The sequence below is a fragment of the Nelusetta ayraudi genome, unplaced genomic scaffold, assembly GCF_046127955.1.
Source record: "Nelusetta ayraudi isolate G7.1 ecotype Tasmania unplaced genomic scaffold, CSIRO-AGI_Nayr_v1 ptg000102l, whole genome shotgun sequence".
In the NCBI taxonomy this organism is placed as follows: Eukaryota; Metazoa; Chordata; class Actinopteri; order Tetraodontiformes; family Monacanthidae; genus Nelusetta; species Nelusetta ayraudi.
This window is the reverse complement of record NW_027466152.1, coordinates 681211-705000: the sequence shown is the minus strand read 5'-3', so window position 1 is coordinate 705000 and position 23790 is coordinate 681211. Positions and strand designations below refer to the sequence as shown.

Below are 23790 nucleotides of genomic sequence, written 5' to 3'. Positions count from 1 at the left end.
AGTGCTGCTATCATCTGGCGTAGTGCTTGATGTAATCTTGAACTTTATTCCGAAAATCCTCCTGCAAAGACAGAGAGAGAGAACAGAGAGTGAGTGAGTGAGAGAGAGAGTGAGTGAGGGTCGTTCAGCATCTCAGCAGGACCAACTTCTTCTTCTTCTTCTTCTTCTTCTTCTTCTTCTTCTCTGCTGCCTAATGACTTTGGCAAGCGTGTAATTAAACAGTGCGCAGCCTCCGGCAGGGAGCAGCTGTGGGAACATGGAAAGCTGGAGCTGAGTCGCTGCTCTGGAGGCAGGAAAAAAAAAAGTTTAAAAGTCCAGAATTCTGCAAATTCACTCTATCACTGTTTTCTGACAATATGCATTTCTAGGGTCGAGGTTTATCTTTGCTTTCTTTTGTTTGTTCCACTTCTTCGACAGCATTAGCTCAAACTTTGTGTTTAAAACTCCCTCTTTGTGACATCAGAAAGGGAGGAGTGTAAGGCCTGCACCCTGCAGCGATACAGCGACCAAGCAGCTCTCACGGTTGCCTTCAGAACATATGAACGGTTTGAGCCAGTAGTTAAGCAGGAGGCTGTAAACAGAGGGCTAAATATTCAACCTTGTAGAGATCTACAAAGCTTTTTCCCCCTCCTGTGGCCTGTTTGCAATTTTCCGAGTGCACAAAAAGCCACTCAGCTGATCTGAGAGCTGCCATCCAGTTGAATCACGGAGGCTGCTGATGGTCTTCACGCATTTTCACTTCTCACTCAGGTGTGAAACGACTGCGGATGCCTGGAGGAGAGGACGAGGCTCGTTTTTTGAACTTTTATTCGCAGCGAGGACTGACGTTGCGACATTCCGAAGCAAACGCACTGATGAGGCCGCCGGGATTCCTCCACAGCCCGACTTCCTATCGGCTCCCGGCGCTCGGAGACACTCGACCTCGTTCACATTTGCGCGTCCTCTAGAGAGAGATGGCGCTTCCTCCTTCAAACCCCCAGCCCCTCCTCCCTCACCTCCATATTCCCCACAAGCCCCGCCCTCTCTTCCTCCTGATCGCACTCATCCATCAGTCAATGAGAAGCTGCGACCCGTTAAACGCCGTCCACCGTGAAATTTCATAGTGTGAGCGACGCTCCTGGACGATGGGGGGGGGGCTGATTTACGCTATGGCTCTGGGAGGGGGGGGGGGGGGGGGGGGGGGGATTAAGGAACGCACCACCGGTGGGTGGCTACTGATGGGATCCGGAGACGGAGGACATGGGAAAAGGAGAGGGAGGAGAAAGGGTGATGGGGAAACCCAAGTGCGTGCGTGTGTGTGTGTGTGTGTGTGTGTGTGTGTGTGTGTGTGTGTGTGTTAAAGCAGACAGATGATGATGATGGACAGGAATGCTGAGGAGATGCCAGCGATAAAAGCCTGAGCAGAGATGACGGGGGGGGGTGGGGGGTCGTGTCCCCTGGGAGACGCTGGATCTGTCCTGTTGCTGCTGGCTCCTTATTCCTTTCTCCATTTCTTCTCTTGCCTCCACCGAGACCAGTAAAAAAAGCAAAAATGCCTCCGAGTCCGAGAGCAGACCGAGACCCTAAGAAGAAAAAGACCAATCTCCAGTGCTACAACACCAATTGGTCTGCATTCCACGCTCAGATCAGAGGCAGGGCTGTGGGTGAAATAAAAGTGGCACCAGAAATATTCCAAAACTCCAGGTGGCAAAATCAGACCACGTGTCTTGAATTAAAAAGCCACCAGCGGTGGTGCAACTCTGCAGCTGCTCCCCCAGGGACGCTTCACAGCGAGGCCGTCGGTGAACCGCAGGCCTGACTGCTGCTGCAGCCCCGCAGCGTCAGGCTCCACCTCCACCTGCTGAGGCCGAGAGCAAGCATAAAAGCCACTGAGGACTTCCCCCTCTTGTAATGCTTTTAAGTCCTGATGGCATTTTTCCATTTCAGGAGTGCAATAAGAGCCTGGGTAAAAGCACGCATGGGAACAACGAGTCCGCGCCACTGATGGACTTTCTGATTCGCCGCTGATGGACTGCATCACAGGGAGGTGAAGCCCGTCGGCGCAGAGATCAGCGTCCTGCTGAGACTCTCCGACGTGCAGAAGGCACGTAGGCTGCATTCAAATGAATCAAAATGTCAATCCAGATGGGACACATTAAAATGTTTTCCACAAGAAGCTGGGGAAATAAATAAATAAATAATAATAGATGACACCGAGATCTCAGTGGTGTGGACAGGCTGCGAAAGGAGGGACGGGTGCATGAACTGGTTCACCGTGCATGTGATGAGGCGGCCTGGACCTGTGTTTTGCATGGAGCTCCAGTGCACGGTGGCACCCTGCGAGCTCCCAGACTGGCCGACGCAACAGGAAGTGAAGCCCGACGGCCGCATTTGGTAGTAAACCAAACCGTTTTGGTTTTCATGATTGTTGCGCAGCAACACACCAGGGGCGCTGCACTCATTTGCATCCTGCAGGCTTTGACTCTTGTGTCATGACGTCACATTGACAACAGTTGCAGGCCTTTGGGTGTCTGAAACCAGCCTGGTTCCACTCCACCTTGGATTCAAGCTGTTTCGAGCCTCATCATCGAAGGAAAAAACAAAAAAAACACAAACCAGCCAGCCTGTGATGGTTCCATATACACGACAGCAGACTGGGAAACAATGCCCCACCCCACACACCCTCCATCCTCTCCTCCCTTATTTGCAATCGGCTCACTTCCGATTTGCATCGGCAAAGCTGCAGCGCCGGTCGTCTTTCTGGAAAAAAAATCAATTTGTTTGAATTGTTTGTCTCATTAAGAGATGACGATGATCCCATCTTTGCATTTTTCCGATGACGACGGCTCGAGACCGATGGCTCGGAATGAAATCGACGGAGAGACGAACATTACGGTCACTTACAGGCAGAATTTACGGCTTCACAAAGCCACCGCCGCTACACAACCTGACAGACACACACCAGAGGGTTGGGTCGGGTCGGCCGGGTATTCGTCCATTATTAATGATCAACACAGGTGATGTGCTGCGAGCAAAATGAGACCGTCAGCAAGTACATCAGAGGAAAGAGGGAAAAAAATATGGAGAGAGACAAACCTCCCCCCTGTGGCAGGAAGCCGTCCTCACCCGACCTTGAGCCGGGCAGGCTGAACCCTCGGAGGGACGGGGAGGAGACGCTGCTCGCCCAGTTTGGTAAAAACTGGAATGGTTCGTATTTGCTGGTCGGGGACACAATGGCTGCAGTGTGTCGGTGAACGCTGACGTCAGCGGAGGAATCAAAGTCCCCAATCTGCTGCACGTCACTGCGGCTCTGTCTCAGAGGCTGCTGTGCTCGCACTACACAATGCAACTCCATTAACTTTGGATTTTTATTTTTTATTTTAATCAAACCTGTTGTGGCCACATTTGTTTGATTTTTTTTTTATCAGAACTTTATTTTTAAGCAACTTCTGCCTCCTTTGGTCGCTGAAACCTGGTCGTATTGATCATCAACCATCATCACTAAATGGGTGCGATCAGTAAATGGTGTGTGTGTGTGTGTGTGTGTGTGTGTGATAATTGATGAAACCGTGAAGCAAAGTCGCTCACATTGACGAGCAGCCTGCAGCGATCGATCGATGCGGCTGCGAGGAGCTGGAGGATCGTCCTCCTAAAACTCCTCCCCCAAGAGATCCCCCGTCAATATCCCACTCCAGTGCAGCACAAAGATCTGTGGCGCCGGCTTTGGGTGTTTTTTCTTTTTTTTTTGCTTGCTTTGCCCGAACCCAGACTTGGGAATTCTTCAGCCAGTTTGACTCATCAGCATTTTACAGACTGCTGACAAAACAGGCGACGCTGAGCGCTGCATCAATAAGGAGGAGAGGATGCTCCTCCGTCTGCACCGCTATTGCAACCCCGAGTGCATTTCACTCTGTGAGACACTTTACACATTAATGCACCACTGGCTCGCCACTGTAGCTCTGTGTAGTCAGCTGTGTGCGCCATCGCTGTAGGAAAACTCCCCGCAGCCAGCGCTACTTTCTCCATCATCATCATCACCATCATCATCATCATCTCCATCATCATCATCACCATCATCATCATCTCCATCATCATCATCATCATCATCACCATCATCATGCTACCCCGCTCTGCCGTGCCAGAGAGCTACTGGTTCCCGAGGCAGATGTTGCGGGGAAACCATGGCATCATTACTGTGTGTCAAACGTTAGGACTGAGTTGTATTTAAGAGTTGAGCCCCACGGAGCTGATTCTGTCGTTCTGAGGCTGATGGACCATGTGTCAGGATGCCAGAGAGCTGAGGCTCTGAGCAGCTGGTTCACTGGGGCGCCACTGTTCCCCAAAGACAGAGGAGCACAACAAAAACAAGGCCATGATCTGGCAAAATATGCAGATTGAAAACATCTCTTTTTTTAAAAACGGGAAAGGAGTCGGCAGGGCTGCTCGAAGGGTTAGAAAACACTAAAAAAAATCCCAGGTTATACAATATGATTGGCCACAGATATGACATCATCCACTAGCCGGACAGAAAAAATAAAAATAAAAATCTTTAGTCAACTAAAGCGTGCAAAACAACACAACAGCTCCTGTCTGACTCCCCTTCAGCCACTTTAACCAGGAAATTTATTCTGGGAACTGCAGGACTTCCACTTCAAATTTTCAAGAGACATATGTTTGTGTGTGTGTGTGTGTGTGTGTGTGACATAACCACGGACAAACGCACGCGCACACACAGCTCCACCTACTCACTGCTCAGGCTGATGACAGCAGGCTGTGGGTGGAGGTCACGGTTGGATGACTTTTTGTTTTTAGTAGTTGTGACTCCAAAGACCCGCAACAGCAGCAGAGGAGCGGCGTCGGAATTATCATTCAACAAGTTCTTACACCCTTCACGTATTTATACAGGTAAAAGAATGATTCCATTTGCATCCTTAGCTTTCCCAGTCAGACAGCACAGCACGCCGGTCGTCACGCAGTATTAAAAAGGTCTGTGGCGGCAATTAAAGCAACGCAGGAAGTGGAGGAAACCCTCTGATCCTGTTTTGAGTGCCGCTCTGCCGCCACACCACTGACAAAACATCACACACGTGGGTGCGCGGGTACTTCAAGGTGCATCATGGGAAAGCGGTCCCAGTGGCGCCTGACATTGCGTTTCATATTTAGGGTGAACGTTTGCGTCTTCAAATAAACCAATGAAGAAGAAGGAGGTGGAAGAGGGGGCGCCAGCCACTGTAGCTCACAGGCAAACTCAGGAGGGGGAGGGAGAGTGAAAGACTGCTCTCTGAAGTGTAGCCACCTGACGTCACCGTTTCTTCTTCAAAATCTGCAAATATTTTCTTTCGGCGTATTCTTTCTTCCGTTCTTTTCATTCCACACGGAAAACTGCCGAGCGTCACGTCACACTGGCTGTTTCATCTGCAACACTGCTGTCGGTTCTTGTCAGCCCAGTCGGCCAGATTAAAGTCCTTCTCTTGTGCACGACACACAATTCCACCTGCTAAAACAGGCAGCAGTGGAACTGGTGCTGCCAAATACTTGTTCTTGTTCTTTGCTGCTCCGCTGATCTTTGATTGAAACGACTCCAGAATCTCAAATACAAATTCATTCACTCTCAACCTCTTCCAAAACCCGGTTCTGTTGGGATTTGTTCACATTTTTCAGGGAGGATTTTTGCATCGTCATGCGGCACATAGTGCACACACACACACACACACACACACAAACACACACACACACACACAGACACTTTATGTGATCGGGTCGTCTCTGAAGTCCAAACATGCCTCCAATGTTTTCCTTACTTCCCCCAGTAATGAGTGCTCACCTTGTCTCTCAAGTGATGTTCGGCTGCGTCAATGTTTAATGGATCATCAAAGTTCAACAGGTCCTGGAGAAGAAGACATGAAAAATTAAATGGAAGGCAGACAAAAGACAAAGAAAAAAAAGCCAAAGCACACACGATGCGCCGTGACCCATCAGGACCTCCACGCCCGGCGGCCTCCTTGTTAGCAAACTTCTCTGGGTTCAATACTTTCCCAATAACTTTGTCCCAGCCGCGAGGGATTTTTTTTTTCCCTTCCCCCGCTACAGCACTATTTTCTGTGTGCGCTGTCACCACGGACGCTGCAACAAACAAGCGGCCTAATTATGCAGTGGCCTCTAGAGACGATGGTCAGAGGACGGGAGGCAAGAAGCTGAATGTTATTAGAGAGATAAAAAGAAATCCTTCTCGATTCAGGGCATGACCGTGCACCAGTGTGCATCACCATCATCAGTGCACACACACACACACACACACACACACACACACACACACACACACACACACACACACACACACACACACACACACACACACACACACACACAGCGCTGGCCGACTTCAGGGCCCCGACCTCAGCGTGCAGTCGTTCACCGTGGATTCATGCAAGCTTTTAATTAGCAAAGTTTGGACTGAACTAAACAATCTGCCGACTTGCTGTTTGCTTTGGCATGTTTGACCTTCTGCATTTACAGTGAGGGTTTGCCTACACTCACTCAAACACATTCAAATCTCCCATTCCAGTATTTTTTTCCTCTGCGTTTAAATTTGCTCACGTTTGCACTGGCAAACGTGAGCAGAATCTGACTGACGATCAATTTGTCCAAATCACTTTGGAAGCAGCTCGCCGCAGTTTAGTGTCTGCGGCCGTAAATCAGCGGGAGGCTGGAGGCCAAGCAGGAGGACGCATTTCCACGAGTCTGATCTAATTTTCTTGCACGAATCCAATCTGTCCGCCGTTATCAACAGGACGTCTTCCGCCTCAGTCTGAAAGAATCAAGATTAATATGCGGCCGTCGCTTTAAATGTAAAGTGCGGTTTGTGTAAGCAGTGGACGGCACACCTTGAAAAAAAGAAAAAGCAATAATCTGGATTCAGATGTTTGGAAACTTACGGTGAACAAAGAGTTCAATCCCCAGACCACATCCTGCAACAGAAGACAAGAAGACACAATTTAAAAAAAATCTAACTATCTGTTAAAAATGAAAAAAACAAAAAAAAGTGGATCGGAATCCAATTTGTCAGCTGTCACTTTGAAGACTGAGTCTAAAGAGACGGTGGTCTACAAGTGAGAAACTGCTCGAGTGTCTGCTGCACAATAAAGATGTTTGTGTCTCACTAGAGAGGCTTCAGAGCAGCAGGTGATTTCATTTCCGCTCCTCCTGCTGCTGCTGCGAACTTGTGTGTGTGAACCGCTGATGGGAAATGTACCTGTATTTTAATCCCAGCCGAGGGGCACCGTGCTGGGAGGCCACCGCCCCTGGCTGCCCCCTCCACCATTTACAGCAAAAAGGCATTCATGCAAAAAGGGAAAAGGAAAACTGCTGCTGCTTTATATATGTGTGTGTGTGTGTGTGTGTGTGTGTGTGTGTGTGTGTGTGTGTGTGTGTGTGTGTGTGTGTGTGTGTGTGTGTGTGGGCTGAAGTGGCGATGAGCAGCACTGACCAGTGGAATGGGAGGGGCATCATCACCACCCACTCATAAAAACGAACAGCAACACTTTGTGACTCAGCTCACTTTTCTCACTTGTTTTTTTTTTTTGTTTTGTTTTTTTTTTCATTTTTTGCAAACTCTCGCGCACGCCAGCCACGCCCACGTGCACACTTGGGTAAACCTGGTGTGTGAGTGAGGCTCGGGATCCTCGGTGGGAAACCGATTAAAAGTGAGCTGGTGCCCTCCGACTGAACCGCCGCATTCCTTCCTCCTTCCCTCTGCAGGCAGATGAAGCAGCTTTAAATTATGTCCCTACTTAGTTAAACCACTGCTGAAGTGAATTCATGGCCGTAGTGCTCAGAGAAGTGCGTCTTCAGCCTGGCAGTGTTACTCGCCAGTCTCTGTAACAAGACGCACACACACACAGCGGTAGAGATAAGTACTCATGGTGAATTTCAAGAAGCTGCTTTTCCTGAAGAATTGGGGTCATTGGAAGGGGGGGGGGGATCGTATTGCACACAGCAAAGACTGCAAAGTGAGACTGGAGTGCATGTTGTTCAAGTAGGAAGAGACCAAGAGGTTTGACAGGGCAGCGTTTGCATGATAAACACAGACAGTGTAGCAGTGAGATAAGTGGGCAACACCCTGGTGGTGCGTGAGCACTGAGAGGCTTCTAATTTGGCCCATCTCCTACTTGACATCACTGGAGCAAACTGATTTATGAGTTGCAACGCGCAAGACCAAAGGGGGCGCTCCAGACGATCCAGCTCCACTTCACAGAAAGCCTGAGGTCATCCATCTTTGTGCAAGAGCAACGACGCCACCAGATTGAATTCATTCAGAGCTCCTAATGGAATCACATTGCAATGTTTTTCATTTTATTCTCCATCTACGGCAAATAACCTTCCTGTTGGGATGGCTTTTCCTGAACGGACACGACGCTGTGTATTTAGACGGGTTCTGAACAAACAAGATGGACAGATTACAGATTTCGCTGGAAGAAGAAGAAAACAAAGTGAAGGGCCGCAGTGATGACGAGAAGCCTTTGGCCTGAGAGAAACACTGGCAGGAAGTTCAAGAGCAGCCTTGGCAGGAATCTCCAGAGTTGCCAAGAGGATTTACACAGCGAGGCCCCGCACTTGTAAACCCCGCAGAGGACCGGGCCGCTTATCATCTCCGTGGCTGCACTTCTGAGACGCAGTGGCGGCCCGAGCGTCCGCGCCCACAGTTTTACTACCTTGAATGATGACCGCGCTCGGCGTCAGATTGGGATCAGAATGTTTTGGAGATGAGCGCAGCGGCGTAAACTACGGCGTTTATCGCCGCATTCAAACCTCCAAGACGGATGGCGACGCAAACGGGTGGTTTAAACTTGAGCAGCTGTTCCTAAAATACGATGGTGCGCCACTGAGTGTCTGCTCCACTCATCTGTGTGCATCAATAGAGCCTTTAATGGTGAAGTTTAACTCCCAACAGGGCGCTTCGAGCACCCGGAGGGTAACAGTCAACAGCAGTAAAATGCTGCTGCGTCCCCACTTTAGCCTGCAGAGCTTTATTTAAAAATTTCATCAAAAATCCCAGCTGCAGTTTTTGCAAAGAGATTCACGTTGGCTGCAATCAACAGGAAGCTGTTCAAGGTTCAATTCAATGTATCCACGTCCACAAAGGCAATACATTTGCTTTGCACAGTTATACACATAAAAGAAAAAGTATTAAACATATATACACGCACACACATGCATTCACACACGGCCACACCAACACACACAGACACACACGCACACACAAACACACACAGAGACTCACTTTTAACGTCCTGGTTGGGGCCCAACCTGTGCCATCAATTGAATGTTCCCTCAACAGGCTGCATAAAAAAAGGGAATGAGGAAAAAGGGATAATAAATGAGTGAAACCTGTGTTTGGGTCCTCAGTGTGATGCACTGCACACTGTTCACAGTTGTAGTTGTTGCACAGCAGTAATTGTAAGGATAAAGGTTAAAAAACCAGCACAAACTGGGAAGCTGTGAGCGTGGAAGCTTTACCTCAAGCAGATTTCTCCGTTTTCCGTGATGTTGGGGTGCCATATTCTCGTCAGACACTTGACCTTGGGAGGCTGGAGGTCAACGAGCAGCATCGTGAGGACAAGAAAGAGTCTGTGTTAAAAATGTCGTCGTTACGGCAAAAGGTCGTTGAGAAGTTGGATGTGTTGTTGCTGAACACTAGAGAGTCTTTTTTTCTGTTTTTTTTACGTTATTGCTAACTGTTGCTAAGGAACTCGTCTGCCATGGGAATTTTTCAGCAATCAACAACTTCAACAAGAGCCTCAGGTTAGGACTGAAACAGCAAAAACAAAGCTGGCCAACCCGAGTCCTCTCTCATTCTCCTCCTTCATTACACGTGTGTGCAGCAACGATGAATAAATGCAAGAAGCTACTTAGTATTGCAAAAATGTCCAAGTGCTTCTTTTCCCTGCTGCTGGCTAATTAATGATATATTTAGGCTACCAACCCCGCAGAGTGCCAACACCATTGGACTACTGGGGATTCTCCAAGCAGAACCAGCTGACAAGACCTGGTGGAAACTATCTACTCCTGAGCAGAGGGCTTTTTTCCTCCTATACAAGAGATAATGTTCAGATCACACACACACTGTTGGTCATTTCAGCCCCCCAGTCATTAATCACAAGCCTGAGCAGCCCTGATGTCTCCCAACACTGATCTGCAGCTCATTACTGGGCAATTCTACAGTTCCCTCAGCTCTGAGCACTGCTGGGAGGCAGCAGCAGTGCAGCTGACACACACACACACACACACACACACACACACACACACACACACACACACACACACACACACACACACACACACACACACACACACACACACACACACACACACAGGTTAGAAACCCTTTAAGACTTGATTAATAGAAAATGTTGTAGTCAGAAAAAGCCGTGCAGGCTGCATCGTTCAATCTGGTCACGCAGTTCTCGCTCGCAGTCCATCACTCAAACACTTCTGCTTCTCTACTCCATAAAAGAAATAAAATCAATAAGGACTCCGTGATTTATGTGTATTATCTGCCATTGAGTCGAAGCAGGAGCCATTAAAATGCCTCGGCCAGACGTGTGCGAAAGACAGATTGTGGGTCAGCGTGCGGCGCCCGGACAAAAAGAGGACAAGACAACAATAGCGTAGCGAAAAGAAAAGCAATACAAACAAAACACAAAACTAGCACAAATAACACTGTGCGTGTGTGTGCAAACACTGTGGCACGTGAGATAAGACCTGTGAGTCGCAAACAAGCACACAAACCCTCCGTTGAAACACAGCAAAACCAAGCAAATAAATCTGTCAGCGTCACGCAGCAGAATATTTATTTCCCAGATAAATTAAACCTGGTGACACTTTGGACACATCGCACCTAGCTGGTGGCAGCAGAGGGTTATCTGAGGTCATCGCTCCACAGACTGAGGAGAAGGGGTGGAGGGAGGGGTCGGAGGTGAAGATGCTGGACTACTCACCACCATGTTATAGGCTTCAGGGACGTCTATCTCAAACTGAAATTTTCCACTTTGGTAGTAGCCTTCATCTGAAAAGCACAAACACAAAAACAATAGTTTTTTTTCCCCTAATAGATTGTGAGGAACACAGTGAAGGTCTTGGGAGAGACCGAGGTCTCAGGAGACAGAAGATATCCAAAGACCAACATAATAACAACAATAGTAATAATAAAAAATGTTTGGACAGATTCCAACGTCTATTATTACGGAAGTGCATCACTGCCACCCTGGGAAAAAAAAACAGGTGCCATGGCAGAAAGAAACAGTGCTCAGTATTTCTTTTTCACAGTTTTACGTGATAATTTTAACGCTATAACGTGAAGCTTTGCAGCAGCATCAGCAGTTTCCAAACAGCTGCAGACGGAGCACAACAGCTGCATTCAGCCAAAGACGTCCCATTAATCCCGTCCAAAATAGACGCACAACATCATGAACCGTCTCAGGCTAATTAGGCAGGAAGGAAACGGCACTTTGGCTGCGGCCTTTTGATCTGCACGGCTCGGCACCTTTTCAAAAGGCAACGCTTACACACGGACGGGGAAGCTCCGCCTCCCGTTAAAGAGACGCAGCGGCGGTGGTTACTGCGGCAAACGGCGTGCCAGCGCACACAAAATGTTTTATTCAAAATGTGCATAAAGGCGAGTGTCTCTCTCTCTTCCTCTCCCTCTCTCTCTCTCTCTCTGTCTGTCTGTCTCACCAACGTCTTTGTGCAGTGACAGTGGTGATCAACCTGATGTATTAAGGCCTTCAAAAAGGAAAGAAAGCGGTCCAGACAAAGTAAAACTGAAAAAAAGTATAATGACTGTCCACAGACTCGACTGGGTCATGGATGGAAAGACAAGAAGAAAGAGAGGCGGAAAAAGTTGAAGGCTTGAAAGGAAATGTGTTGAGCAGGAGAGGGAGAGAGAGAGAGAGAGAAAGAGAGAGAGAGAGAGAGCGAGAGAGCGAGAGAGAGAGAGAGAGAGAGAGAGCGAGAGCGAGAGCGAGAGAGAGAGAGCGAGAGAGAGAGGGAACAAAGGGACGAGAGAGAATAAGTTGAGTGAGGCAGCGGAGGCGGCGGCGAGCTTCTCGCAGGTCCTGAAAAATTCATGAGCGCAGTCGACAGCATCGCAACAATTAGCGGTTATTGTCACAGGACGCCGAGCGGAGGGTTTGTTCACAGCCAGTGCTTTAAAAAGGACCGGAAACACTTTCCACACTGAGACACTGCAGGAGAGCAAGCGCTGGAGCAAAGAACCCGAGGAGAGCCGAGAGCCGTCTGGAGGTCTGCAAAGCAGCAGCAGCAGCAGCAGCAGCAGCAGCAGCAGCAGCAGCAGGTGTCAGACACCAGAGAGCTGCAGACCAGTCCAGCTGAGAAAGCCTCCAGCATGGCCCTGATTGGATAAGACTCTGGTGTAAAGTGCAAAACACACACACACTACGGGAGGGGGGGGGCTCCGGTAACACAAGTAGAGGCAAAAACAGCACCGCCACACAAACGTGGCGATGAACTTGCGACGGCCACTCAGCCTCGCTGCCATCCGATTGGCTGACCACCAAGAAATAGAAAAGGAAAAACTCCGCCTCTCCGTCCAATTAGATCGCTGAGTTTTGCGTGAGCAAGATCTCACAACAGCTTCACACCGGATCAGACGGAAGCCCTGCCGTGCAATGACAATTAAGACAACAACAACAACAACAACAAGAGTTGTGCTGCCGTGCTTCCACGCCGTCCTGCTCCACAGTGCGTAGAAGCACAACAGAAGCCAGAAGACAATGAAAGAAAGACAATGCGTGTTAATTGTCTTCCATGGCTGCGTTTGGAACGCGCCGAACAAAGACGTGCGAGAGCCTGTTCACCCCGCAGTGTTGCTGCTGTCCCCATTCCTCAGAGACACAGGGACTCTGGGAGGACGAGGTCACAGCGAGGAGCTGGAGCTGCTGCTGCTGCTGCTGCTGCTGCTGCTGCCTGGGCGGAGGACAAAAAGAAGCTCAACTTTCAGCGGAATCTGAGAAAAGCGCTGCGGCTCTCTGGCCCTCGTGATGTCACGCCGGCCGTCCGACCCGGTCAGACCGATTAGAGCAGACGAGGGCAAACTACGGCCCGGGGGCCATATGCAGCCCCGTTAAGCTTTTTGACCCGGCCTGCCGAACTTGAAAAAAAATGACATTAATTGTAAGTAATAAAATAGCTGTATGTCATCAATTCTTTTTTTAGTGTTTTTTTAAGAGTCGTCTCAATAAAGAGCTCACCACCGGTCCACACATACCTGCTGGAGTGGGACATCACCTAAAAAATGTTTTCTTCTCTTTTTTTTTTTTTTTTGCGAGAAACTAAACAGGCAAAAAAGGGAAAGAGGCACTTACGTAACGGCTGAGCTATAAACTGCCCCGATGACAAGTGGAGGTGATGCTACCAAAACGCTGCTTTGAAAAGAGGAAATGCTGGACAACAACAAGCGTCCTGAGGCTCGTTTCCGTTTGCATTTTTTATTCTCCTGCCACAAAGGCTTCACGGCGAGCCGTGCCTCCTCAAGCGTGAAGTCTCTGTGTGTAACAGCGTGGCTCATTTATTGCAAACTTGACATCACACATTTTGCAGAGAGCCAAAAAAAAAAACAGCCACTTGAGAAGATGGAGAGATGAGAGACGAAGGCAGCTGCTGCTTCTTCTGTTCGCACCTGATCTCCTTTTCACGGCACTGCGGTGCAGTGGGACTCGCACAGGAACCAGTCTTTGAAAACCATAACGCAAAGTTCCATTTCCATTCTACTCTCAGGTTGTGCAATTTCAATTAGCCTACACTATTTTCATAACTGATTCATGTAGCTGGAGAATCTGATTCGGTGATTAAAGTAGATGTGACCATCGCAAGGCGCTAACAGCACATGTTCCAGTTCACAGCAGATGCTGCTGGAAAAAACTAAATCAGCTATTGTCATCTTGAGGGCTGCACTTGAACCTGTAAAGATTTTTCTTCTTTCCTCTCCGATGCCATTTTTGTGAATGATCAGGAATGAAGGAGAGGCAGCAGAGCCAGAAACCAAATTACCGGGACGTTGCTGGTGGTGATTTGCACTCGTTGTGTTATGCAAATCACATACAGCCTCTTTTTTTTTTTTTTTTTTTTGTTTAAGCGACAAATTTTACAATCACTGCGGAAAATTAAACCATTTATTTTTGAGCACTAGACGGTGACCCATAACCCACTGTGAAAGTGAGTCACACAGAGATATTTGCTAATGAAGAAGTGTCTGCTGAAGCCACAGCAAGTGTTGCATCTCCATCTTTTGTATCAATCTCAAGGATTAAAAAAAAAAAGGTCACACAAGCCTTTGAAATGAAGAAAGCAGCGTTGAGTTCACGAAGGAAAAGACGCTCAGTAGCAGGAAAAACAGTGTGTCACTGGTTTCACAGCCAGAGTGTCGACTATTGTAGCACATTTGACAGGGAAGAATGGTGAGAAAGCAGCTTGTGCTGGAAACACTGCGAGGCTGGAAGACTGGAGGGCCATCCTGTGACTTTCAGGCCCAGACGCAACCACCAGCAGCACCACAACACTGGCGCTCACTCTATGGAATGGTGTGTTCACACTGTCAGGGACATCTGGAGCGAACATCTCACTCAGTGTCACTGCCAGGGACCTGGAGCAGCTGCAGGCCGCGACACGGTCCGTGTTTTATTGTTGTGCACGTCGTAGGCGGCGATTCCGTTTGTGCTTTTTAACCGTGCAGCTGCACCCAGCGAGCTTCTACCAACCCCTGGCTGATTGGATATATACGGCGTACAGTGCAGCTGGTTTGAAACCAAACAAAACAAGCGCAGTGTGTGTGTGGGCAGTGTTGAAGATAAGGGTCAGTTTTTACGAGTGAAAACCCGTCGTGTGGTTGCAGCTGCATCTTCCTGCCTGCAAGGAAGAGTCCAGTGATTTCAGGCAGGAAACGCAGGTTGGCTGCGACTCTGCTGACCCCGACCATCTGCTGCGCTTGTCACTGTTTATTTTGATAAGAAAGTTAACCGCCTATAATTCAACCGCGCTGCCTTTAAAAATCTCCAGGCAGCAGAAGATTGACTCTGAAGTGTCCTGGTTTGGATGTTTGGCCGCTGCCCACTTCCTCAAAAAATATTTTGAATCACGACTGGAGGAGCCTTTAGGTTCAAACTATTGCTTAAAATCACAGCTCCTTTATTGTTCACCCAGGCAACAAAATATGACCCAGTCAGACGTCAGTTTCATTCAGCACGTTCATTAAAACCATTTAAACTGGAAAATATGATGATGACGACAATTAATAAGTTGCATAAAAACCATTGGCACAGTGGAAATGTGGCAAAGCCGTCTCCTTTCCTATCAACACAACTGTTGTTGTTCTCTTACCTGGAGACACTGCCAGTTGAAAGTGATGCAGCTTGTCCTCATCTGGGAAACTGGCTTTGCATGTACCTGGCCAGGAACACACAGGGGTGGAGGGTTATTATCAATCATGACGGTTTGATGGTCAGTGTGGAGGAATGAAAAGCTAGCATGGTCTTTTTTTTTTTCTCTTAAAACCTTGTAATATATTTCAATAACTGCAAACCACATCAGAAGATGCCACTGTGTCCATGTGGCACCACGGTTCCCCCTGCTGGGACATGGCGTGTACTACATGGAGAAGAGTTTTCCGAACCACACACTTTTCAGGAAGCTCTAAATTGGATGTTCTTTTTTTATTTTGTTGAATTATAGGCAGATGATGTACAAGGCTCCTTAAACAACATATTTTGCATGCTCTTAAGTATTGAAATCATCCACCCTTAACACCACTGTAGTGCCAGTCAATAGCTTTATGAAAAAAAATAAAAATCATTCATCTTTTTGGTTTAGTCAGTTGAAGAGTTGCAGGTTTTCCCACCATCACCACTGGCCAGTCAAACGGAGGCAAATTAATTGGAAGCCAATTAAAATACCAGCCCTTTGCCACACAAGTTCCCAGAAGAACAATGACTCATGCAGCACAGACACACAGCGACAGAGATTAAAAGCACCATCAATCCTGCTCAAACTGCACTTCCAATCTCAAAGCCGCCAAGGTAAGACATCATTTGAGGATAGGAAGAAAAATGTGCAACTATTTTACTGCTGCTTCACTTTAAGGTTTTGACCCAGACAGATTCACTGCGGGAAAGGAATAATTTATGGTCATAACAGGCGTTTGTCGTTAGGTTTCAGATGCAGAGCCACACAGACGTCGCTGCTTTTAGTTTGAGTCGCCTCAGCTTCCACATGACCCCTCGTCCGTGTGAGCGTGGCGCCGAAAGACAAACTGCTATCAGGGAAAACGTGACTCTGCGGTTTGACTGATAATTTGCTCAGCGCTGGAGCTGCAGGGGCAACATTGGGTCACAAAAAAAAATGTTGTAAAGTTCTTTTCTATACAGGCAGAACTGCTCTTGTAATGTAAACTCTGGATAACAGATGAGAATTTTGATCTCACCTGAAAGCTACTTTGTCTTTTCCAAATGCTACACAGGGCGCATACATCATTTATGCAAATGCACACACGCAGTGCTTAAAAACTATGAAATGAAACGGTAAATGCATGACAAGGTGAAAATGTTCAGCAATGATGAGACTGAGCAAATTTCACCATTTGATCTTAAGGTCGTGGAACCCTGTGCAGATCTAAGTTCTACTACAGATGCATGGTGACATGAGACAGCTGCTTTCTCACAGGTGGACTCATTCTTAACTTAATATAAATCACTTATTTTATTTTCAGTGCCGTGTCTTCATAAAACCACGGCACATCTGCCTGAGTGTTGCAGCGTGCAGAGTCTTAACACACACTTACTAGGCAGATTGGCTTCAAGCTCGGCAACTTCTGCAAAGAGAAGATAAATGAATTAGTTTAAAGATGAGGAATAAAACTAAGGCAGAGACAAATGCACAGACAGAGATGACTTGGAGCAAGTTCGGAACATAACAATTCATCAGACCTGAAAAAAAAAAACTGAATGACTCAATTGAGCAGAGGGGACGAAAATAAAGTGAATAAGAGAAGCAGCAGAAAAACATGTCACAAGTAAATGGGTGTTTAGCCACAGCTGCCTCTGGGGGAAGTCAGGGAGGATTTATTTTACTGTCAGCTGGTGGAAGATCTTAGAAACTTGATGAAAAAAAGAACAGAGCAGCTTTGTCATTTTGGAAAGTCTATTTTTCCCCCTGCCGTTTCATTTCACAAATGTTCTCTGAGACTGTCTCTCTGCTGGAGATCCTACAAGTTGCATCCTCATTCTGTTCTAGATGAAGAAAAGGACTTTTCAGGGACACGATATCAGCCAGAGACAGATTTCATCTCTTAGTACAAAACATCTGACAATGTCTGATGATTTAATCAAGTCAGCATTTTAGCAGCGGTTTAATTCTCTTTGCACGGAAGGAGAATAAAAACCACAGCGGAAGTTCTAAAACACATTATCAGCAAGACTGTGCTGGATTTAAGATGCTTTTGTTGGCCCAGACTGCTCATCATTTGTTCCTCTCTGCTGGAGCAGAGAATAGAAACTGAACTGTCTGCCCACTGATTTGGAACAACAAAAGGTTGCTACTGCTCGCATGCAAAAGTAACATTTAGCTGACCAAATATATGATAAATTTATTTATTTATTTATTTATTTATTTTTAGATAAGATATAATAATTACAATGTTAATTCCATTAAATGTCTTTGAATACGGAATTCAGTCTGTATCAAAACTCTCTGTGCTCTGTATTACAAGATCAGGACATAAATATGAAAAGTGAATTCAGGCAACTGTCTGTCGTTCTAAAACTTTCCTTTCTACTTTCATCTTACTAATGTGCGATGGAGGGCTCTGACCCAGGTACCTTTGGTAAGGAGGCGGTCCCTGATGGAGACCCTGTGGGTGGAGTCAGAGGCTGCGGAGGTGCGAGCCGTCCTCCCGCCGTCGTCTCTCTTCAGCTTACTGGCCAGTGTCAGCATGGCTGCTCTGCACTGATCTGCCTACTGGCCCACGTCGCACCGCTGCTACTATGACTGAGAACCACCAAGACCGCAAAGGACAAGGACATCATGTTATGTTGGGCGGAGAGGGAAAAAACACTCTCTGACACCTCAAAAACACACAAACACTTTGAACAATTCCAAAAGCATAAATGAGAACATTTTGTAGAGCACCTGTGAATCCATAACTCCAAACTACCCTCCGGTTGCCTGCGGCTCAAAGACCAAGATCCCTTTTATGTCTCATTATATCCTCTCAAAGAAAATGCAAGTCACAAAGGGGGGCCTTCAGATACAAGCGTCACTCATCATCTTCAAGTGGGAGCTGCATCCTGCGATTACCAGATAATGTTCCAAACACTCTGTTTAACAGCAGGAGGACGAGAAATCCAATTGTATTTCCTGCTCTGCCAACACCCCGATTCTACAGCAAGCTCTCCTACAACTCGTGCACCATCAGGTCTCAGTCCTTGGTAAGGCAGCAAGCCACCTTTAACAGCACTGCAGTAACAGCAATCAGGGCAGAGGGGGGGAAATCTAGCAAAGTTTCTAGTGAGGTGCGGATGATTGATACATGTGTATCTACTGAAGTGTGTGATCTGCTAAAGCTGTGGATTGTTTGGGACGTTTGCAACTGAGCCCTTTAAATCACGCACAGGGTGCAGTCGGTGGAGCCCATTTGGGAAGCTGCTGGTGCAGCTCGGGTATCGGGTGTCAGGGGGTCGCACCCACCTGCCTCGGCTGTGGGTGTCTGTCACTGCACACAGGCGCTGCTCGCTGACACAGTACCTGGTGCGAAGGCTTTTACATTCAGCCCAGTGATACATGTATGATTCCATTTGTTCCTACTTCCAACTAAACTCACCAACGTCCTTCTACGATGACAGAAAGTCTTGAAATTGGAAGCTCCACCCCTTATTTCTTATGTCACTGGCATTATGTTAAAGTGATATGTCAGCTTCTGGGTTTGAAACATCCTGGAGGTAAAGTCGGTGAAGCTTTTAAAACGCCCAAACCGACGCCACTTGACTAAACTTGGGCGGCTCAGGCAAATATTTATCCGATTTAAAGGCGGGTATTTGGAACTAAAAGTTACTGAAACAATGCTCCGCATTATGCTGACTGTGTGAACTGCACCCCGCTGGCCACTGCAGTTGGAGACCGTTTACTTTGCGTAATTACGATCCCCGATCGCAGTTAATCGCTGCTTTGCTAATCAAGCCCCGGTCATTCTTAGCGTATGTGGTTACTGTTTGTGCCGACAGAAGTGATTAGAATTTGATTGCTATGCCAAAAAAAACCATCAACAAAGTCTCACTGTCAGTCGGCGTTAGCTCAAGTGTTAGATCGCGGATTATTTTTTATTTTTATTTTTATTTTTGTTTTACCTGCAGTCTCAGAGCTAGCGCTCCGTTGCTACACCATAATCGGCTGTCCTCCTGCGATTACGGCAACGGCAGCCCGAAACTCCGGCCGGAGGTTTTAGTAGCTTCTTCCAGCTCTGAATACTCCAGGTCTGACAGCAGGATGCCTCGAAGAGAACGTTAAATTGCACACAGATGTCAAATATCTGAAAACTTCGTTCCGGTTTCTTTGGGCGGCGGAAGCGCTGCGAGTGCCGGCTGATATTGTTGTCCGTGTAGATACGGCGCCAGATAAATTGTTCCGCAGTCACAAACGCGTCCTTGCGGATACATTGTAAGTCTGTTGTGACAAAGTCATAATAGGACGATAATTCCCACTCCCATGTCAATACCGCTTATCTTATTCCCTTAATTGTAACTGGTTTTCACATACGTCTCTTTGCTTTAAGATTTTCTTTTAAAATAAATATATAAAATAACACACACACACACACACACACACACACACATACATACATACATACATACATACATACATACATACATACATACACACAAACTATGTATCATCATTATTATTATTATTATTATTATTATTATTATTATTATTATTATTATTATTAACTGTCTACAAACACCGCAGTTGGTAAGGACTTTATAGCACTGCAACTGTCTCATTAAAAAAAAAAGAAGAAAAAAAAAAAACATTGTGTCCTTGGCCCTGGTTGAAGGTGTTAAAAACAAGTAGTCTCTGTTATTCCTGGGGCAGAGAATTGGAGCATATTTTGTCTACCCCTGGACAGCATTGTGGGTATTTAGACACTAACAAACATTCTACACACAAAAAAAACAAACTAAAACTGATCTCTTAGTTTATTTTTTAACTTTTGACCTTGTAGAAATTGTGGCACCAGCTTCTCTGAGCACACAGTCCAGTGACATCTGGCTGTCGGTTGCAATCAGGAATTGACTGTGACAGTGACAGGAGCAGCAGTGACAGTCGCCCCAGTGGCTTTGATATTTATCATATAAAAGCAGCATTGCATCTTTGTCTCTGCTTTCCCCCACTGCACCACATGACCCACATGTGAGTGTGGTGTCCACTGAGTTTAAGGGAAAGAAACCTCAGCAGCCACATGACTAATATGACTAATACCCACGTTGTGACAATGCATATCCCATCTGATGTCCCATTAGTTTGATTCCAGTGCTGCCGTGCAGGATGGTTTACAACACTGTGAGATGCAGACTATTAAATGTAGTAAAGTAAAAATGACAACAACAAAAATATCCACAAATACCATTTATAGAACAAACAGTGGGTAACAGGAATTAGATTATAAACTCCAGGCAGTTTCAAAATAGTGTGATTATAACGACTGATGAGTGCAGGATGTAAAAACAAAGGCAATCTTTGCCGTTGTACAAGGAAACTGACTGCATGCACAGCCTTTTTAAACACTTGGACAGCAGTCAAATTGTCTGTGGTTTACACGCCAGCATGCAGTAATACGGCACAGACACCTGCACCTCCGCTGCTGCCGAGGACACCTTCATGATCGACATCAACCTGTAGAGAGAGGCACAGCAGGCAGCGAGGAGGCTGGTCAATCATTTGGGATTAATTGTGAACCATAAGTGTGTGTGTGTGTGTGTGTGTGTGTGTGTGTGTGTGTGTGTGTGTGTGTGCGTGTGTGTGTATGTGTCTTCACGGTTACCTTTGGCAGATGTCTGCGGACAACCTGGCAGCTTCCTGCGGGTCTTTTCTCAGCAGGGCCTGGTAAAGGGAGAAGGATTCTACGAGACCTATGAAGTTTTCCAGAGGCATCGTCTTTTTTAACCACAAATGCTCGTGCCTGCAGTATAATACATTAAAAAAAACAAAAAACAGCAAGGGTTCTGCATTAAAACAAGAAAATAAAAAATTGCAGAGATGGCAAGGCGTAAAATGCGTTGACTAACCACTCCTTGTCGGGGTAAGGGATGGATTGGTACGACTCCCTGTACAGGTTGAGGGAGCTGGCTCCGAGGTGGGGGCTGCGGAAGGGAGACAGGGCTGCGTACAACTGGAAGGGAGAAGGAAAAACAGCAGCAGTGGTTTGATATCAGCAGGGTGAAACAAACATTTGTGGTGTCACTTTATCAACTCATGGCCGTAATTTACATATTAAAATGCCCTCCAAGAGCTCTAATTTATTTATTGTGGTGATTTCTTTTTTTTTTGGCTTTTAGCCCAAATTATCCACTAGATGGCACTGTCGATTTAGCTCCACAAGCATCAAAGCCACCTGGAGGTATTTTGCCCTCTGAGCCAGGGATACAAGAAATCTGACAAAACACATTTAGTGCAGGGTCGTTTTTACTAACTTGATGAGGCTGAGCTCGCCTGAGCCTTGTGAGAGTGAACAATATTTATATATATTTTTCGCAGGTCAACTCAAGCTTTGTGCACATGCGTGTCTACTGATAAATCATGATGAGCCACTGAGTCATCACATGTTCACTGTACCTCTTTGCACACTTGATTGAGCGCCTGCGAGCAACAGCCGGGGTAACTGAGCTCCATCTCCATGGTGTAGTTGAGCAGCGCCAGGCAGCCGCCAGGCTTCAGGATCCTGTGGGCTTCCTGCAGGAAGAGCGGCCGGTCGAACCAGTGGAAGGCCGACATGGCCGTCAGCAGGTCGGCCGAGCCGTCGTTCAGGGGCAGCTGCTCGGCCGCACACTCTCTTGAAGTCAAGGCAGGAAAATCAAACGTTTCTTTATATTGTAATACTGTTCCTGGTATGTTTTATCCAATGATTCTGTCTTTGTTTGGGTTGAAATTACTAGTTTTGTTCTGTAACTTACTGCAGTTTGGGCTGTTATATTTATTTTATTTCTATTATTTTGTGGTTGTTTTGTCTTGTTTTGTATTGTAAGTATACAAGCGACTCCGCTGTACTTATGTTATATGTACAAGAAATGTTGTATGTTGCTTTTTTTAAAATGAATTTGAGGACTCCAGGAAGATTCTCTTCCACTGGTGTGATAGCTAATGAGGATCCAATAAACCAAACCAATAATGAAATAATATCACAATGGAAAATGTTCATAATAACAACGTCCTAGTCTAATCCATGCAGCGTGTTTAAACACTGTTTGTGTTAGGCCAGAGATTACAGCACTAAACAAGGGTGACTTGCACTGGACAACAGCCTCATTGTTTCTGCCCGGTCAACCGTGCAGCTAGGAAGCTGTGCACAGTTTCAGAGCGTCAACCATCAGCGTGATGCAAAAAAAAAAAAAAATGCTTTTCGTTTTCTTTCCTTGACTTGAAAAAGTCAAATTCATTTTCAGAACGCAATGAGTTGGTAGTGCTCCACACACCCCCCGCGCGTGTATCTGTGTCTCCTCCTACCTGTAGGTGACGTTGTGCTTGTTGGCATGCAGCTCAGCCATCTCCAGCTGCGCACGACTGACGTCCGTCCCCACCACCGAGCCAAAGTGCTCGGCCAGCAGCCCCGTCCCCTGGCCGGAGCCACAACCCACGTCCACGGCCAGCTCGAAGGGTCGGCCCCGCTGACACACACACACACACACACACACACACACACACACACACACACACACACACACACACACACACACACACACAAGATGAAACAATAACCGCACAGTTATTTCTGATCACCTGCAGCCATCTGATCTGCCGTTTGCGCGTCGACACCTCGGCTTACCCGTTTTCCCAGGAAGTCGAGCACCTGCTGGATGAGTTGATCGGAGGGAGCCATCCTGTACTTCCAGTAGGAAGCCGCGTGCTCCCTGCCTTCAAAAAGACGGTGCGTCATGGCAGAGTTCAGCCGATGAGTCTTATTTGTTTCAGGACAAATCGAAGGACCGGTCTGATGTCCGGTGGAAGTTTCACCACACATTCTCAACATTCCACTTCCTGTGCACACACACACACACACACACACACACACACACACACACACGAGAAAAAACAGTGAAACGCCTGAGAACCGGGAGGTTCCGCCCCCCACAACGTGCTTTAATTGAAAATGAGGCCATTTAAAGGGACAGTTCAACGTTTCCACTCTTTTCTATGGACTCTTTTTTTTTTTTTTTTTTTAAATAAGCATGACAGGGAACTTTTGTGGTTTCTCAACAGTTGTGTTAAATGCTAACTCAGTGTTTGGAGCAAAGGTTTGTGTTGGCCAAGGGTCATCTTTTAGGTCACATGAGGTTTCTGGGATGATGTGGTTGGAGCACAATAAGGTTTGTGCACAATGAGGTTTCTAAGTGGAATACTCTCCTGACTGAAGAACAGTGTGAAGTTTATGGATTAAAAAATAAAATAAAATAAAAAACTTTTCAAAAAATAAAAGAAGAAAAAATTTCCTTGTGTCCCTAGAATGAAGATTGTTTTGTTTTTGTTTGATGCTTG

At 46.8% G+C, this 23790-nt stretch overlaps 2 protein-coding genes across 6 annotated transcripts in view; both read right to left on the bottom strand.

Annotated features, from left to right (window-relative positions):
- Positions 1-19744, bottom strand: part of ube2f (ubiquitin-conjugating enzyme E2F (putative)) — a 20314-nt gene extending 570 nt beyond the window's left edge. The window contains exons 1-10 of one of the 5 annotated variants that reach the window (XM_076048474.1): positions 19389-19708; positions 17865-18033; positions 16829-16858; positions 15373-15438; positions 10977-11044; positions 9496-9566; positions 9260-9317; positions 6915-6947; positions 5804-5866; positions 1-61 (exon numbers count right to left, since the gene is read on the bottom strand). The exon at positions 1-61 is cut by the window's left edge and continues 570 nt beyond it. In XM_076048474.1, coding sequence (XP_075904589.1) covers positions 11-61; positions 5804-5866; positions 6915-6947; positions 9260-9317; positions 9496-9566; positions 10977-11044; positions 15373-15438; positions 16829-16858; positions 17865-17979 — 555 coding nt within the window. In that variant the 5' untranslated portion in view covers positions 17980-18033; positions 19389-19708 and the 3' untranslated portion in view covers positions 1-10. Of the gene's footprint in view, positions 62-5803; positions 5867-6914; positions 6948-7039; positions 7112-9259; positions 9318-9495; positions 9567-10976; positions 11045-15372; positions 15439-16828; positions 16859-17864; positions 18034-19388 lie in introns of those variants that run through there. The other 4 variants (XM_076048477.1, XM_076048475.1, XM_076048478.1 and 1 more) reach the window with 4 other exon arrangements.
- Positions 19745-20219: 475 nt separating this feature from the next.
- LOC142903054 (putative methyltransferase DDB_G0268948) lies at positions 20220-23288 on the bottom strand. The gene is made up of 6 exons (XM_076048491.1): positions 23081-23288; positions 22762-22922; positions 21874-22090; positions 21327-21430; positions 21083-21220; positions 20220-20934 (listed from the first exon to the last, which is right to left on the bottom strand). The coding sequence occupies exons 1-6, from the start codon at positions 23282-23284 to the stop codon at positions 20838-20840; spliced, it is 921 nt and encodes a 306-aa protein (XP_075904606.1). The 5' UTR covers positions 23285-23288; the 3' UTR covers positions 20220-20837.
- Between the last annotated feature and the right edge of the window lie 502 nt (positions 23289-23790).

What these genes read in the sequence shown, in the direction of transcription:
- LOC142903054 (XM_076048491.1), bottom strand. Translation starts at nt 23,284, where the DNA reads ATGTTGAGAATGTGTGGTGAAACTTCCACCGGACATCAGACCGGTCCT. An exon ending in AAGCACAACGTCACCTACAG is followed by an intron (nt 22,091 to 22,761) that starts GTAGGAGGAGAC and finishes CTTGACTTCAAG; the next exon opens with AGAGTGTGCGGCCGAGCAGC. An exon ending in TCCGCAGACATCTGCCAAAG is followed by an intron (nt 20,935 to 21,082) that starts GTAACCGTGAAG and finishes CTCTCTCTACAG; the next exon opens with GTTGATGTCGATCATGAAGG.